The sequence below is a fragment of the Budorcas taxicolor genome, chromosome 11, assembly GCF_023091745.1.
Source record: "Budorcas taxicolor isolate Tak-1 chromosome 11, Takin1.1, whole genome shotgun sequence".
NCBI lineage: Eukaryota > Metazoa > Chordata > Mammalia > Artiodactyla > Bovidae > Budorcas > Budorcas taxicolor.
In genome coordinates, this window is record NC_068920.1 from 157,957,353 (window position 1) to 157,973,907 (window position 16,555).

General features: G+C 54.6%; 1 protein-coding gene across 2 annotated transcripts in view; it reads left to right on the top strand.

The window, feature by feature from the left end:
- The window catches only part of SLC25A25 (solute carrier family 25 member 25), a 33,323-nt gene extending 25,719 nt beyond the window's left edge, over nucleotides 1–7,604 (top strand). The window contains exons 3-11 of one of the 2 annotated variants that reach the window (XM_052647920.1): nucleotides 44–131; nucleotides 794–829; nucleotides 1,105–1,216; nucleotides 2,444–2,602; nucleotides 3,854–4,006; nucleotides 4,351–4,458; nucleotides 4,558–4,725; nucleotides 5,309–5,459; nucleotides 5,563–7,604. In XM_052647920.1, the coding sequence (XP_052503880.1) occupies nucleotides 44–131; nucleotides 794–829; nucleotides 1,105–1,216; nucleotides 2,444–2,602; nucleotides 3,854–4,006; nucleotides 4,351–4,458; nucleotides 4,558–4,725; nucleotides 5,309–5,459; nucleotides 5,563–5,747 (1,160 nt within the window). In that variant the 3' untranslated portion in view covers nucleotides 5,748–7,604. The remainder of the gene's footprint in view (nucleotides 1–43; nucleotides 132–793; nucleotides 830–1,104; nucleotides 1,217–2,443; nucleotides 2,603–3,853; nucleotides 4,007–4,350; nucleotides 4,459–4,557; nucleotides 4,726–5,308; nucleotides 5,460–5,562) is intronic. The other variant, XM_052647921.1, reaches the window with a different exon arrangement.
- The last annotated feature ends 8,951 nt before the right edge of the window (nucleotides 7,605–16,555 follow it).

Below are 16,555 nucleotides of genomic sequence, written 5' to 3' on the forward strand. Positions count from 1 at the left end.
CTGCGCCAGGCTGGCCCCAGCTTCATGGCCTTTGTTGTTCCAGGGAGGATCGATGCCCAGGAGATCATGCAGTCCCTGCGGGACCTGGGGGTCAAGATATCTGAGCAGCAGGCAGAAAAAATCCTCAAGAGGTGAGTGCATGCGTAACCAGCCCCTGGGTTTGCTTTAACAAAAGTGTGACGAAAGAAAGATTCTTGGACTCACTCCGCAGTGCCATTCATTGTATTAACCCTGTTTCCATGAACTTTGGCTCCTGGTGTTTGGAAGGGATGAATAAGTAACCCCTCCCAGAGACCAGCCGCTCCCCAGGGTCCAGGTCAGCTCCCAGTGGAAGAATCGCAAATCCCCTGGCAGGGTGCCCAATGCCAGCCACTCTCAAAGACTAGTGGGGAGATTTCAGTAGGTGAAGGGCGAGCAAGGAACACTCTTCTCTGGCTGGTCGTGCAGGGAGGGGCAGGGCTCACAGGGCTGCCCTCCAGTGAGGGGAACCTCCTCTTAACTTCACACTCAGATGCACTGCCCCAGGCAAATGGCGATCCTAGGCGCTGGGAACTCCCACCAGAGCAGCCCTGCAGTCGCCTCCTGTCCTCCTCAGCCTCCTTAAGTCCCGGGGGGTCCAAAGCCGGCTGGCAGGCTGGTAGGGATGCAGCCCCTGGCCCTCGCTCCCCTCACCTGCAGAGCGCGTCCTCACGCCATGCTGTGCCGTGTGCTCACCTCACTAACCTCCGCTCAGAGCACTTACTTGTGTTGTTTCTCCTCTCTCCTCTGCATCCTCCTTTTGTCTGTCTGTCAGAATACGAACGGGCCACTTCTGGGGCCCTGTCACCTAGTAAGTATCCGTGTCACCCTGGGGACCTCTTCCTGCCTCCTTAACTTCTGTGCCTGATCAGATCGGTGTGCTCATGGGCCATTACATCCCTGTGTCTGTGCCAAGTGGGGTGTGGAGCCACCTGGCCCCTTCTCCTCCGGGGCAGGGGCACCTTCCGTGGTTTCCTGGTGGCCACGCGCCTTCCCTCGGCTCCCCTGGAGGTCGGGGCAGGGTGGGGGTTGCGGCTGACAGGTGGGGCCTGCGTCCACTTGGGTGACCGTGCGTGTGTCTCGCAGCATGGACAAAAACGGCACGATGACCATCGACTGGAACGAGTGGCGAGACTACCACCTCCTGCACCCCGTGGAGAACATCCCTGAGATCATCCTATACTGGAAGCACTCCACGGTGAGCCCCACCTCCCAGGGCCGGAAGGTGGTCTCTTCTTCCCCCGTCCAGAGGGTCCCGTCCGCCCAGCATCAGCCCCCATCCTGCTGGGGGTTCCCGGCCTGCCCCCTCTTTCGCAGCAGGGCTGTTCACTCCTCTGCCAGCCCTCCAGGTGCTCCCTCCATCTCCCACGTGCCAGCCAACCTAAACGGCCCCGCCCATTTCCCAAACACGGATTCCCTCTGCCAGAAAGGGTACCCTCCTGTCGCCCCCGTTGCTGCCCAATCTTCAGGGTCCACCCTTCTCGCTGAGCCCTCTGGTTTTCTCAAAGCCTCCTTGGGGGCAGTGGGAGCTGCCTGGTAAAGAGCAAATAGCCGAGCTGTTAAGTGTCTTCCCCTCCCCCACCTCAGTTTTTGTGTCATTTCCCTCTGTGGCAAAAGAATGCCTCCCCACTGCCACACACATACAGCTCTTTCACCTCTGATCAGAGGCACACAGCACCCTCACTGGTGGTGGCCCTGTTGACCCCCCCTGCCCGCGTGCCCCCTCCGTGCACAAGCATCCCTTTCTGCTCCTCCTTGCTGAGTGCCCCCTGGTCACAGTCCTAGCACCATCCCATGCCACCAGCTCTAAGAGGGGACGCCTGGCATCTTTGTGGGGTGAAATTAAGTGGGCACGCCATAGGTAGGAGCCGGCTGCCCCCCAGGCTGGGCCTGTGCCCCCCGGGCTTGGAGCAGAGCTGGCTCTGCCAGCCGCCCCAGGAGAGAGGGCGCCTCTCAGGCAGCACAGCCCTCTCGTGTTTGCAGAAGCCTTGCATAACGCTCTGCCGGCGCGATCCGGTTACTCTTCGGGTTTCAGAAGAATTTTTACCCCGGTTACACATCGTGTTTCAGAAGAATTTTTACCCCCGACTTGATCCTTTGAGCACAGCCAGCCTGGCAATCCTCAGCTGAAATGCCTTTGTAAGCTGTTCTTGCAGGAGCCCCTGGTGGCATCTGGACGGGCTGTCCTCCTGGTTTTGTACCCGCATTTTTCCAGCTCTGCTTTCAGACCCTAACCTCGGCCTCTCTCTCCAAGGCCACAGACGGCTCAGAGCTTTGCCACCTCCACAGGGTGGGGGTGGGGGGTGTGCAGAATGGTGGTGGTTCCATTTTAGACAGTGGAAGGCAGTAGACCTAGCTGGCGGCGATCGTTCAGCCAGAAGCTTTGGGAGCCTGCTTGATTTATTGGTGTTGGCGTTCCTCACAGATCTTTGATGTGGGTGAGAATCTGACAGTCCCCGATGAGTTCACGGTGGAGGAGAGGCAGACGGGGATGTGGTGGAGGCACCTGGTGGCCGGCGGTGGGGCGGGGGCCGTATCGAGAACCTGCACGGCCCCCCTGGACAGACTCAAGGTGCTCATGCAGGTATGTACACAGGAAGACGGGCCCTGAGCCGCCTGTTTCCTCCTTGGAGTTCTTTGGTCGGTTGGCTTCCCTGCCCTTGTCTGGGGCCCTGCTCTGGGTCCATACCTTTCTTAAATCAGATTGGAGTTATTGCTCCAACCAGGGTGACATTAGATCCTGGCCCAGGTGACCTTTTGTGCATTGCTGATCTAATTTTATCTGAGGCTCTTAAGCCAGGAGTCACATTACAGGGCTGTAATGTGGTCAGCTGACCCCAGTGAGAACTGGGGTGTGGCAGGAACCTGTCACCTTATGTACATCTTATGTAGACCACTGCATGGGGGGCTGTGCAAGCTGATCCTCACCTGGCCCAGATACTAGTTCCCTGGCCGAGTGCCTGATTCCAAGTCCACAGGGCAGAGATAAGCTGAATGCACGTCAGGGGCAGGGCTGTGAAATCGACCTGCCTGAGGACACACCACTGGACTTCAGTGTCATCTGAACAGTGGCCAGTCACCCTCTTGTTCCCTGGCTGGTGTTCTGGCATTTTTTAATGCCAGGAACCCTGCTCAGAAAAGGTGTCAGCCTCTCCCTGCCTCCTTTCTCTGCCTCGGTTCAAGGTCTATGGACAGAAGAAGGTGCCAAATTAGGGAGATGGAGTGGTTTGGGCAGAGGAGCTCTGGGCCTGGGACCTGATCCGGGGTCCCTCCCTCCCATCTGGGTGACCGTGAGCACTTCCCTTCACTCCCAGGACTTCTATTCCTCTGGAAACTAAGAGGCTCAAACCAGTTGCCTCGTCAGTTTGTTTTTCTTCCCCCAATCCCCGGGAATGCTGTAGAGATGAAAAGCTGTCCTTGGGTGAAATGACTAGGCTGGGAATGCGTTCAGTTAATGGGAGTAGGAGAGGGGTCGTGGGTAGGGGGCACATGGATTGGCTGGTCTGATGATGGTTGAACCTTATTATGGGTTCATGGAAGCTCCTCTGTACTTTTATATATGCTTGAAAGTTTTTCCATAATAAAAAGTTCAATTTTTTTTTTAAGTAGTCCTCACGGAGGTGTAAGAGGTGTTTTAGCACAGTGTTGGGATATAAACATTGGGTGCACAGCAAAAAGTCTGGTTGGACCCACAGCCACGTTAGACTCTCAGGTGCTGAGTCGGTCTCAGGCACAAGAGGGCAGAGCCTTGCCTGCCGACCTCCCATCCTAGTTCTTGGTCAGACGACGGTGGCTCCCTGTGGCTCCTCCTGACCTCTTGTCCTTCCCTCCCCAGGTCCACGCCTCCCGCAGCAACAACATGTGCATCGTGGGTGGGTTCACCCAGATGATTCGAGAAGGAGGAGCCCGATCACTCTGGCGGGGCAACGGCATCAACGTCCTCAAAATCGCCCCCGAGTCAGCCATCAAATTCATGGCCTATGAGCAGGTGAGGACCCGGCTCTCCAGGGAGAGTCGCCCCTTAGCACCTGCATCCTGAACGCCCCCTGGGACAAGGTCCCTGCCCTGCTGATCCCTGGAACCCGGAGCCAGGCCTTGAACCTGAGGGACAGCCGGGCCAGGTGGGGGATGGAGGGGCCTGGGTCTGAGCCCCGCCTGCCCCACTAGCCTGTTCCACTGGGGGCCAGTGCCTGCCTTCTCTAGGCTGCATCGAAAGCCCAGGGGACACCAGGTCTCAGTTAAACCTGATTGGCTCCAGGAGGACGGGCGGGGCAGCAACAGGTGTGCTGGTCTCCAGCAGAGGGGTTTCAGTTTGTTGGCTCCTTATTTCAGATCAAACGTCTCATTGGGAGTGACCAGGAGACTCTGAGGATTCACGAGAGGCTTGTGGCAGGGTCCTTGGCAGGGGCCATCGCCCAGAGTAGTATCTACCCGATGGAGGTGAGGGCCACGTCAGTGCTGGGGCGGGCAGCCCGTGTGGAGGTGGGCGGGCGGACTGGGCCCTACTCAGGCTTCCATCACCCGCCCTGGGCTCTGCAGGTCCTGAAGACTCGGATGGCCCTGCGCAAGACAGGCCAGTACTCGGGCATGCTGGACTGTGCCAGGAAGATCCTGGCCCGAGAGGGCATGGCCGCCTTCTACAAAGGCTACATCCCCAACATGCTGGGCATCATCCCTTACGCTGGCATAGACCTCGCCGTCTATGAGGTGAGGCCCCCTGGAGGATTCAGGCCCCTTGAGCAGCAGGAGAGATTCAGAACCCCCTCCCGGCCATGTGTCATCCCTCCCCAGTACCCCCTCCCCGCGTTGTCTCCTTCCAAATTCCTTTGTCCCTTGCAAGGGGTTTCCTGCCACACTGCCTGCCCATGGCAGCCCCCAGGGTCTGTGCCCCAGGGGCTTGGCTGACAGATCTGGAGAGCGCGGTGCCCTGAGGGCTCCCTGGCCCCCTGCAGGCTCCAGAGCACAGGGGTCCAGCCCTCCGAGGAGAAGAAGGGGTTGCTGCCCCTGCTTCCTCCCCCACTACCATCCTATCTGGGAATCCCCAGTGACAGCAGAAATAAAGGGCAGGCCAGTCAGGAGCTCAGCCAGCCCCCAGGGCCAGCCCAGGCCAAGCGAGTTGGGTTACTGTGGCCTTGCGGATCCCATCCATGTGACTGGGCAGCGCCTCCTATGTGGATCCGATATCTACCCCCAACCCCCAACCCCCCCAGTCTCTCCCTGCTTCTCAGGCTTTTCCCTCCTGGGGCCTGCAGGCACTTCAGCTCATCCCCGCCCCGCTGTACCCTTGCAGACGCTCAAGAATGCCTGGCTGCAGCGCTGTGCAGTGAACAGTGCAGACCCTGGTGTGTTTGTGCTCCTGGCCTGTGGCACCATGTCCAGCACCTGTGGCCAGCTGGCCAGCTACCCACTGGCCCTGGTCAGGACCCGGATGCAGGCCCAAGGTAAGGCTAGTCGGCCCCCAGGGCCCCATCTCCCCTGGGGGCACGTTGGGATATAGGGAGGAGCCGCCGAAAGGCCCCTGACGGGTGGCCTCTCTCACTACAGCCTCCATGGAGGGCGCTCCCGAGGTGACCATGAGCAGCCTCTTCAAACAGATTCTGCGGACCGAGGGGGCCTTTGGCCTGTACCGGGGGCTGGCCCCCAACTTCATGAAGGTGATCCCAGCCGTGAGCATCAGCTATGTGGTGTATGAGAACCTGAAGATCACCCTGGGCGTGCAGTCGCGGTGACAGGCGTGGGGCCAGCTGCCTGCACAGACTCGCTGATCCCGGGCTCCCAGCCCTGGGATGTGTAGCCATCTCATTCTGTGAATGTACCAACACTACGCTGACTGAAGCCAAGCTGTGAAAACCCTGGGGTGCGCCCGCAAGTTGGGGGGGACAGAGCTGGCAGGCCCACCGGGTGCGTCCCGCTGACCCCGGCCCACCCGCGTGTCCATTCCAGGGAGGACCTGTGAGTGTTCCTCAGGGCCCAGGGCTCAGCAGGACATGGGCCCGAGCGCGTGGGGGCTGAACGCTGCCCAGGGTTGCCTGCAGAAGAGCAGGGCTGGGAGGCCGGCTTCATCCTCCCATCGCATCCTCGCAGCCGGGCCATTGGCGCGGGCCGTCTTCTGGCCTGCTGAGCGTCTTCCCCAGGGGGCCCACTTCGCTTCCTTCCTCGCTGCTGTTGTCAATGGTAGGAAGAGGGGCCCCTGCCCTCTCCCCACGCTGCTCCTCTCCCCTCAGTCCATGGGGAAGGGTAGTTGTACCTGAAACCTGAGCCCAGCTTCCCAACCAGCCGCCCTGCCGCTGGCTGGCTGGTGCAGGGAAGAGGGCTTCCAAGCTGCCCAGCAGGCGGGCACCTGGATGCACGTGTGCATGACGGGGGGCCAGGCTGCCTGGCGTCCTGGCGCATGGCTTCACAGGTCCTGGAACCCAGAGGGCCTCTGCTCCCTGCCGCTGAGGGGGGCTCAGAGGCTCTGAGCTGGGCCCGGACTCTGTCAGGACTGGCACCAGCTCAGAACCAAGTCCCTCTGCCCCGCTGGCATGAGGGCAGTAGGCATCGTGTCAGAGCAGGAAGGGCCATGTCTGCCCTGCGTCTGCATGCTCTGGCAAAAGAAGGAAGAGGTGTTCAAGGCCTTAATGATTACGTATCGTTGGAAGAAGGGTTTTGTTCAGAAAGAGAAGCTGAACAAACATGCAGGTTCTGGTCTTACAGAAGGAAGACAGAGAGCCAATGGCTTGGCTGACTGCATTTAAGTCTGTTTCTGACGCCCCTGGGGACTTGCATCTGATCCCCACGGGGGCCAAGTGGGACCACTTCACATTCCGCTGATGCAATGTGTCACACTGCTTGGAGCCTATTTATTTTGTATTTATTTGAACAGAGTTATGTCCTAACTATTTTTATAGATTCGTTTAATTAATAGCCTGTCATTTTCAAGTTCATTTTTTATTCATATTTATGTTCCTGGTGGATTGTACCTTCCCGGCCCCCGTGAGGTGAGGTGGGGAGAGGAAGCAGGGGGCCGTGGGCGTGGCCCTCGTGCCTATCCAAAGAAAGGCAAAGAAGGCAGAAGGGCCCTGACCACAGAGAGACAGGCCCTTGGCAGGTTAGGGGGCGAGGGGGCCAGCACCCAGGAAGCCTTAGGAGCTGAAGGTTTGATCGGGGCGGGAAGAGGGAGGGAAACTCCCACTCCGTTGAAGATGGAAGTCCAAATCATTTCTTGGACTGGGGAGGGATTTCTTTATTTTCCCCCCTTTTTGAAGGATAGGGCAGTGAGGTACCTATCACTGTGAGTTTGGGGGTGAGGGCCGGAGGAGAAGGCCACTAGCTCCCCCCGCCATCCCCTGTGAAGCGGGCTCCCTCTGTCCCGGCCACCACCCCCACAATCCACTCCCCCCCTGCTCAATGATGCTGGTCTCCGTGCACGTGCACGGCCACACTCACCGGAATGGCCCGATGAGGACAATTCAAATATGATGCAAAGATCGATGCAAAAATTACTGTTATATATAAATAGAGTTGTAACTGGAATTGGTGACAAAGCAAATTAAGAAAGAATTGGGAGTTGTCATCTAAAACAGCCTTCTAATAAAGTTGTTTAAGAGCTGATGACAGAGTCATGGTTTTGCTGACCTGGGCTTGGGTGGCACGGGGCTGTTTCCTCGTTAGAATGTTGTGTCACTCAAGTCCCTTCAGTCGTGTCCGACTCTGTGACCGTATGGGCTGTAGCCCGCCAGGCTCCTTTGTCCATGGGATTCTCCAGGCAAGAATACTGGAATGGGTTGGCATTTCCTTCAGGGGATCTTCCTGGACCGGGGATTGAACATGCATCTCCTGCCCTGGCAGGCGAATTCTTTACCGCTGAGCCACCAGGGAAGCCCACGTGTTAAGAGTACAAATCCATTTGTCTCTTCAGAGGACATGAGAAAACTTTGCCCTCCCCTCACTCAGAGCAGCTCCCCCTTCCAGGCTTCTCAAGGCACCCTCTCCTTAGAATGGGTGTTTGTTGGCTTTGGGGTGCTCCGACCGGTCGCCAGTGCCCCGGGAGTTCCTGCATCCAGGGGTCCTTCCTCGGCCCTCACCTGGTCCAGCCTATCCAGGGCAGAGCTGATCCCTCAATGCTGCTAGAAGCCCCTCCTGACTCCTCTTCCTCTCAAACTTGCAGGTTGCCCCTCTCCAGCTGCAGAGTTGGTCCCTCTCCGTCCCTCTGGAGGGCCCCCCAACACTCTTTTTTGCTTTGTGGAAACGGAATGTTGGCAGCCGTACCTCCAGCATCTAAGACCGTGCCCAGTGCAAAGAAGTGTTCATTAAGTAACTCCACACCCCAGTCCCCCAGCAAGCCCTGGGTGCCACTGGTAGGGGTGGGGTGGGGCAGCGTACTACTATGAGCTCTGGCTTTCAGAGGCCGTAAGGGGACACGAGTGTGTGAAATGCGTATGCCACTTGTGCTGGGTTCGACAGGGACCACTCCACACCCCCCAAATTTATGTCCTTTGGGAACTTCAGACGTCGCTTAATTTGGAGACAGGGTTTTTGCGGAAGTGATCAAGTCACGATGGGCTCGTCCTGGGCGAGGGTGGGCCCTAAATCCAAGGACTGAAGAGGGAAATCGACACGGAAGAGGGCGCCACGTGAGTGAATGGCGTGATGAATGCACACTCAGACACCAAGGGTTGCGGGCAGCCGCCTGAGGTGAGGGGAGAGGCAGCCACGCTTTCCGCCTCAGACCCTCCGGAAGGAGCCAAACCTGCCGCCGGGGGTTTCTGGCTTCTGGCCTCCTGCACTGAGAGAATTCCATTCCATTGTTTTCCGCCATCCAAGCTCTGGGTGGTTTGTTACAGCTAGGAAAGTAACACGCCACTTGCGTCACCTTGTTACCAGGGCAACGGGCATAAACTGTTTCCCAACCACTGGGCCCCCCCCCACCTGGCCGCCCCATCCAGGCTTCTCCTTGGGATGGTGGCCGGGTCCCACGTTCCCAGGTGCTCCATCCCACTCACTGGGAGAGCGGCTCCTCCAGCACAGAAGTTTGTTTTGGGAGGCGGGTGACAATGTTGGTCACCAAGCGAACCTTCCTGAGGTTGCCTCCTTGTTCCTTCCTCCCTCCTTCCAATCTTAATTATTTAGTTGGCTGCCCCAGGTCTTAGTTGCAGCATGTGAGAGCTAGTTCCCTGACCAGGAATCGAACCCAGTGCCCTTGCTTTGAGAGCACCGTATCAGCCCCTGGACCAGGGGAGTCTCCTCCATCCAGTCTTTAATCATGTCACCTTCTTACGGAGGCTTTCCTTGGCCACGTTACAGGGGCAGCCCTGTTCCCTCCACAGCACAGTTCATTCCCCTCCCCATTTGTTTCTCACCACCAACTAGAGGATCAACTTTCTCATATGCTGGTCCCAGTAGCTGCCCAGCACCCACTACAGGCCTAGCAAGTAGTTCGTCATTGGATAAAATCCATGCACATGTCCTGTCGTGTGGGAGGCAAGATTACATCCCCTCCCAAAGACATGCACGTCCTAATCCCCAGAACCAGTGCGTTAGGTGGCAAGGCAAACAAAGGCTAATTAAGTAACGTAACAGATGGAATTAGGTTTGCCCATCAGCTGACTTTCAAACAGGGAGAGAGAGTAGCCTGGATTATCCAAGTGGACCCAAGATCACAAGATGCTTCCTTGTGGGAGGGGAAGGCAGGGAGAGAGCCAGGGAGATTGCACAAAAGACTCAGCCCGGGGCTGCTTGCTTTGAAGATGGAGGAAGGAGCCCTGAGTCAAAGATTCCTGTGGCCTCTAGAAACTGGAAAAGGCAAGGTCAAGCCTCCCAGAAAACCTCCAGAAGGAACGCTGCTTTGAGGATGACCTTGACTTTAGCCCAGTGAGACACACTCCAGAACTCTGACCTCCAGACGCGCCTTGGGAGGGCTGTTGGGACGTTGAAACGAGACAGGAAACGGAAATGGCCGGTCCTTAAACACTTGCAGTGCCCCAGCCCTATCCTGGATTCCAAACACGGAGTAATTTCCCCTAAATGCTTTTTCATTCCACTCCTCCCCTGCCTCCCCCCCCACCACCCCTACCCTGGCCCCCGCTGAGGAGGTCTGGGATCTCTGGCTTTGGGGGCTGGGGTGGGAGGGTGGGGGGACCTGGCCCATGTTCTGGGCACTTCCTTCCTGGAGCGAGACCCTTTCATCTCAGTCCCAGGAGTGCCATCGCTGAGCTCCAGCTCTGTGCACACAGGGGACAAGGGCTGCTGCCGCCATGTCCCCATTTTACAAAGGTGGAAACTAAGACCCTGGAAGGGGCAGGGGCTTGCCCAGGGCCTCTCTGGGAACAGGTGACAAGACCTTTAAGCAGATCAGAGTGACCCACTATGGCTGTGTGCTTTGGGGTGAAGATACAGCTGGCCCTGCCCCCACACGAGGCCTGGCAGCCTTGGACCCATTCCACGACCCACCTGCGGGGAGCTTCAGTGAGGGGCAGGGGCTCCTTGCCTGACCTCAGATAGGTGACACCTGGTCCCTGGCCACTCTCCCGGCCAGGAGGCCCCAGAGAGCTGGGGGGAAGTGAGGCAGGGCTGTGCTTGAATCCTGGTACCTGGCAGTGTGATCTCAGGCAAGTTTCATGCCTCTCTGAGCCTCAGTTTCCTCATGAGGAAGATGGGCACGGTATTTGCCTTACAGCTCAGGGCCAGGTGGAATGCCAGATTCATCCAAAGGGCAAATGTTGGGAATTCCCTGGAGGTCCAGGGGTTAGGGCCCTGCGCTCTCAATATGGAGGGCCCAGGGTTCAATCCCTGGTCGGGAAACAAAGGTCCTGCAAACCACGACTCAGCTAAAACATACATATATTCTTTTTCTTTTTAAAGGGCATAGGTTGAACCAACATTCAAAACAGCTTTGCTGACTGAAGCCCCAAGCCTGGTTCTCCTCCTTGGTTCACGGCCAGGCTGCCCCCAGGCCCCATCTCACCAGTCCCAGTGGACTGGAATGTAGGGGAAGGGTGAGAGGAGGGGCAGCCTACACGCCGGGCCACACTGCCCAAGCATGGACCTTGGTCTCTGCCGCCCAGGGCCAGCGAGGAAGCAGGAGCAGACCAGCGAGGCCCGGCCAGAGGGGCTGGAGAGGCTGCCAGTGCTGGGTGGGAAGAAGGCCAGTGGGAGGGCAGTGATGCAGGAGAGCAGGGAGGAACCAGGAATGAGGAGACTGAGGCCAGAGGTGGGCCAGAGGGCTGCCCTAGGCCCCCAGGCCTCTCCAACTCTCAGTTTCCATAACACAGAGGTTGGCACTGGAGAAGGGGGAAGGGAGGTGCCAAGGAATGGTCTCTCTGGGCCTTTTGCCATCACCACTAAGCATGGTCCCTGTGGCCCAGGAGGAATGACTATCTCTCCGCAGTAGCTGTGAAGGCCCTGAGCTGGCTCCACCCACACCCGCCAGTTTGGTGGGGGTTCCTGACTGCACCAAAGAGCCCAACCCCTACCCTGCATTTCTTTTTTTTTAATGTGTGTCCATTTATTGATTGCTGGGAATACAGCTCATTGAGAATACACTAACACAGAGCCAGGGACTTGCCTCTGGCACTTGGCTCCCTGTCACCAGTTCTCTTCCCTGACTGTACTGTTCGTATTAGTGTCCTAATGACAGATTTTATTTTCCTAGGCTCCGAAATCACTGCAAACAGTGAGTGCAGCCAGGAAATTAATAAAACACCTCCTCCTTGGAAGAAAAGCTAGTCAAATCTAGACAGCGTATTCAAAAGCAGAGACATCACTTTGCTGACAAAAGTCCATATAGTCAATACTATGGTTTTTCCAGAAGTCATGTACCAATGTGGGAGTTAGACCTTAAAGAAGGCTGAGTGTCAAAAAATTAATACTTTCCAATTGTGGTGCTGGAGAAGACTCTTGAGAGTCCCCTGGACTGCAAGGAGATCAAACCACTCAATTCTAGAGGGAATCAACCCTGAATATTTACTGGAAGGACTGATGCTGAGGCTCCAATATTTGGGCCACCTGATGCAAACAGCCAACTCACTGGAAAAGACCCTGATGCTGGGAAAGATTGAAGGGAAAAGGAGAAGGGGGAGGCAGAGGAAGAGATGGTTAGATGGCATCACCAACTCAATGGACGTGAATTTAAGCAAACTCTGGAAGATATTAAAGGACAGAGGAGCTTGGTGTGCTGCAGTCTGTGGGGTGCAGAGTGTTGGACACAGCAACTGAGCAACAAAAGGCCGCTGTTACAGATCGCCATAAACGTGGTGCCCCAAGACAGCACATATTCATTCCCGATAGATCTAGAGGCCGGAAGTCCAAAATCAACCTCAATGGGCTGAAATCTAGGTGTCCCACAGGGCTGCTTCCTTCCGGAGGCTCTCAAGGAGAATTCATTTCTTGCCTCTTCCGGCCTCTGGAGACCGGCTGCTCTCCTTGGCTTGTGACCTCTTCCTGGCGTCATTCCAGCCTCTCACTTCTGTTCTCACATCTCTTTAGTCAAAGCTCCCTCTGCCTCCATCTTATAAGCAGACTGTGATTACATTTAGGGCCCAGCTGGATAATCCAGGAAAATCTCTCCATCTCAAAATCATTAATTTAATCACATCAACAGAGTCTCTTTGCCACATAAGGTAATGCTCCCAGCTTCCAGGGATTAGGTCCTGGATATATTTGGGGGTCATTATTTAGCCCACCGCACCATCCCCATCCCCTGCCTGACTATCAGCCCTGTTCTCTGTTAGATGCTTCTGTCCGTCCAAATCCTTCCCATCCAACTGGTTAAATAAGTTAGGCAGCAGTGGCGTACAGTGGAGCCGTCATTAGAAACAGTGAGGGAGAACGGTTGCTGATCTGGAATACATTGTGATCTGAATTTTTATTTAAAAAAAATATTTCTAGAGAGAGGGATATTATAATATACTGATTAAGGTCACTGTTTCTGGGCCCAGGAAATCTAGGTTCAAATCCTTCCTGTGCTATTTACTGTGTGACACCAAGCAATTCACTTAATCTGATGCCTCAGTTTCTTTATCTGTAAAATGGGAATACTTGTACTTACCTCAGAGAGATATCGAAAGGCTGTGTAAAGTGCTTAAAACAGTGCTTTACACAGTTGTGGGGCCCCTATTTTGTGGGGCCCACAAAATAGGCCCCATTTAACTGTTGGAGGGTTTTCCCTTGTAGCTCAGTCAGTAAAGAAATCCTGCAAGGCAGGAGACCCAGGTTTGATTCCTGGGTTGGGAAGATCCCCTGGAGAAGGAAATGGCAACCCACTCCAGTATTCTTGCCTGGAGAATCGCATGGGCAGAGGAGCCTGGCGGGCTGCAGTCTATGGGGTTGCAAGAGTCAGACACGACTGAGCAACCAAACCACCACCAACTGTGGGGCACATCTGTTGTCGTTCAGTTGCTCAGTTGTGTCCCATCTGCGACCCTATTGACTGCAACATGTCAGGCTTTCCTGTCCGTCACCATCTCCCGGAGCTTATGCACTCATGTCCATTGAGTCGATGATGCCATCCAACCATCTCATCCTCTATCGTCCCCTTCTCTTCCTGATTTCAATCTTTCCCAGCATCAGGGTATTTTCTAATGAGTTGACCCTTCACATCATGTGGTCAAAATATTAGAGCTTCAGTGTCAGCATCAGTCCTTCCAATGAATATACAGGCTTGATTTCCTTTAGGATTGACTGGTTTGATCTCCTTGCAGTCAAAGGGATTCTCAAGAATCTTCTAGAACATTTACATATAAATACTTATGTGTAAAATATAAATTATATGTAAAAATGTAAGATATTTTATATGTCTCTCTATATATACACATAGTAAATGCGGCCTACAAAAAGATAACTAGAAGGCTCCAAAAAAAAAAGTTTTTAAGTTTTTCTTATTGTATTTATTTTTAAAATATTTATTTATTTGGCTTTGCTGTGTCTTAGTTACAGCACACAGGATCTTCACTGTGGCATGCAGGATCTTTGAACGCTTAGTTGCAGCATGTGGGATCTAGTTCCCTGACCAGGGATTGAACCTGGGCCTCCTTAATTGGGAGTGACAAGTCTTAGCCACTGGACCACCAAGGAAGCCCCCAGAATTTTTTAAATTGTTTTTTAAAATTTTAAATCTCAGTGATGGGTCTATAAATAATTGGTATCATATTTTTGCTTCTCTGCAAGATCTGTTTATGCACAATACACAGTTATTTGTATAATAAAAATGAAATTTTAAAATTTAACAATCTAACAAAAAAAGCAACCCAGAATCCTAATCCTTAAAGCCTCTGCTGTGGCTCTCTCTCCCTGGGGAGCCCTCCTGATCTGCACAGTCTCACGATCTGCACAGTCTCACGACTCTCCCCTTCTTACTTCCTTGAGCTCTTGTCTGGAAACAGTAGCTCTCAGCTGTGAACTGCAGCCCAGATGGAAACATAGCTGGAGTGTGCTCTGAGAAGAAACAGCGAATCTCACCGGCTGCAGAAAAACATCCCTCACCCATCAACAGGGCACATCAACTTTGTGCAACCTTCCCATCCACGATTACAACAACCTCATGAGGGGTAATTGACCTCCAAGGGCTTGCCCAAGGCCACAGAGTTCCCACCTCAAACCTGCTGCTGCCACCACCGCCACAGGGCACTCGCCATGACCTGAGCTTGACCAAAATGGGGCAAGGGTTCCTGGCTTGCAGTTCTTTCCCCTGAGACGCGTGACTCTCCCTACCCATTCATCTTCAGACCCTCGCATGCTAACCCCACTTTTGTTGTGTTGTGTTAGTTGCTCAGTCCTGTCCGACTCTTTGTGACCCCGTGGACCACAGCCCACCAGGCTCCTCTGTCCATGGAATTCTCCCAGCATGAATACTGGAGTGAGTTGCCATGCCCTTCTCCAGGGAATCTTCCCTACCCAGGGGTCAAACCCAGGTCTCCTGCATTGCAGGCAGATTCTTTACCGTCTGAGCTACCCAGGAAGCCCGTTTTACAGATGGGCAAGTAGGAGTCCTTGCAGAAGGAAGATGGCCCAAAGATGCAATCCCAGAATTGGCCACAAGGTGGCAGCACCAGGCCTTGTGACCTGCTCCTCTAGACTGCATCCTCTTTCGGCCCTCTGGTGATTATGGGAAAAGGTGACTGAGGCAAGGTTGTCACCTCTGGGGGGAGTACTCTGACAGAAGCAGGACTCAGGGCCTCTTCCATTGGTGGCCTTGCGTTGACTGGCCATTATCCAGCCCCCGTCACAGCGAAGTCCCGGTTACAGGGAAGTCCCTATCACAGGGAACTTCTAATCAGTGGTTCTAAAAGTCCAAGGACTTTTCATCAAGGTGACCATTTAGTGGAGGTGGGTGAGGGTAGGAGGGTATGGACAGGATCTCTGCCTGCAGCAACCTCAGGGATGAACCCCAATGAGTCAGGCCCCTATCCGAAGGATGGCTGCTTTGTCGTTAACCGTATCTTCCTCTGAGAAACGCAAGGTCAGAAGAAAACATCTCTGTGAACACGAGGAGAGGGGTGGCGATGAGCAGCTGGGGTCTGGCCTGCACCACGGGGTCTCCTTAACTAGGCCAGGCCTCCCGAGGAAGCCAAGCCTGGGAGACTCAATCACTGGATACAGAAGGAGGAGCAGAAAAGGTAGGGAACACAGGGTGGGGCTGTGAGACGTGAGACCCTCCTTGGGCCACAGCATCATGGACTGAAGGTGGCCGCCTTATCCCAAGCAGGTCACATCCAACGCTCCCTTTGGTGATTCTGAGATTGAGACAGAGAAAGGCCAGCCAGCCTCCTTGAACAGCTGGAAAAGTACCAAGTAACTCCGAGCGGGTGACGTGGAAAAGGCCATCTGTGAAGAGAAGGACTCTTTTGTTGACCATGATGGCTACTCCATTTCTTCATTGAGGGATTCCTGCCCGCAGTAGTAGATATAATGGTCATCTGAGTTAAATTCACCCATTCCAGTCCATTTTAGTTCGCTGATTCCTAGAATGTTGACGTTCACCCTTGTCATCTCTTGTTTGACCACTTCCAATTTGCCTTGATTCATGGACCTGACACTCCAGGTTCCTATGCAATGTTGCTCTTTACAGCATCGGATCTTGCTTCTATCACCAGTCACATCCACATCTGGGTATTGTTTTTGCTTTGGCTCCATCCCTTCATTCTTTCCGGAGTTATTTCTCCACTGATCTCCAGTAGCATATTGGGCACCTAATGACCTGGGGAGTTCCCCTTTTGGTATCCTATCATTTTGCCTTTTCCTACCGTTCATGGGGTTCTCAAGGCAAGAATACTGAAGTGGCTTGCCATTCCCTTCGCCAGTGGACCACATTCTGTCAGACCTCTCCACCATGACCAACATTCAGAAAACAAAGATCATGGCATCTGGTCCCATCACTTCATGGGAAATAGATGGGGAAACAGTAGAAACAGTGTCAGACTTTATTTTGGGGGGCTCCAAAATCACTGCAGATGGTGACTGCAGCCATGAAATTAAAAGACGCTTACTCCTTGGAAGAAAAGTTATGACCAATCTAGATAGCATATTGAAAAGCAGAGACATTACTTTGCCGACTAAGGTC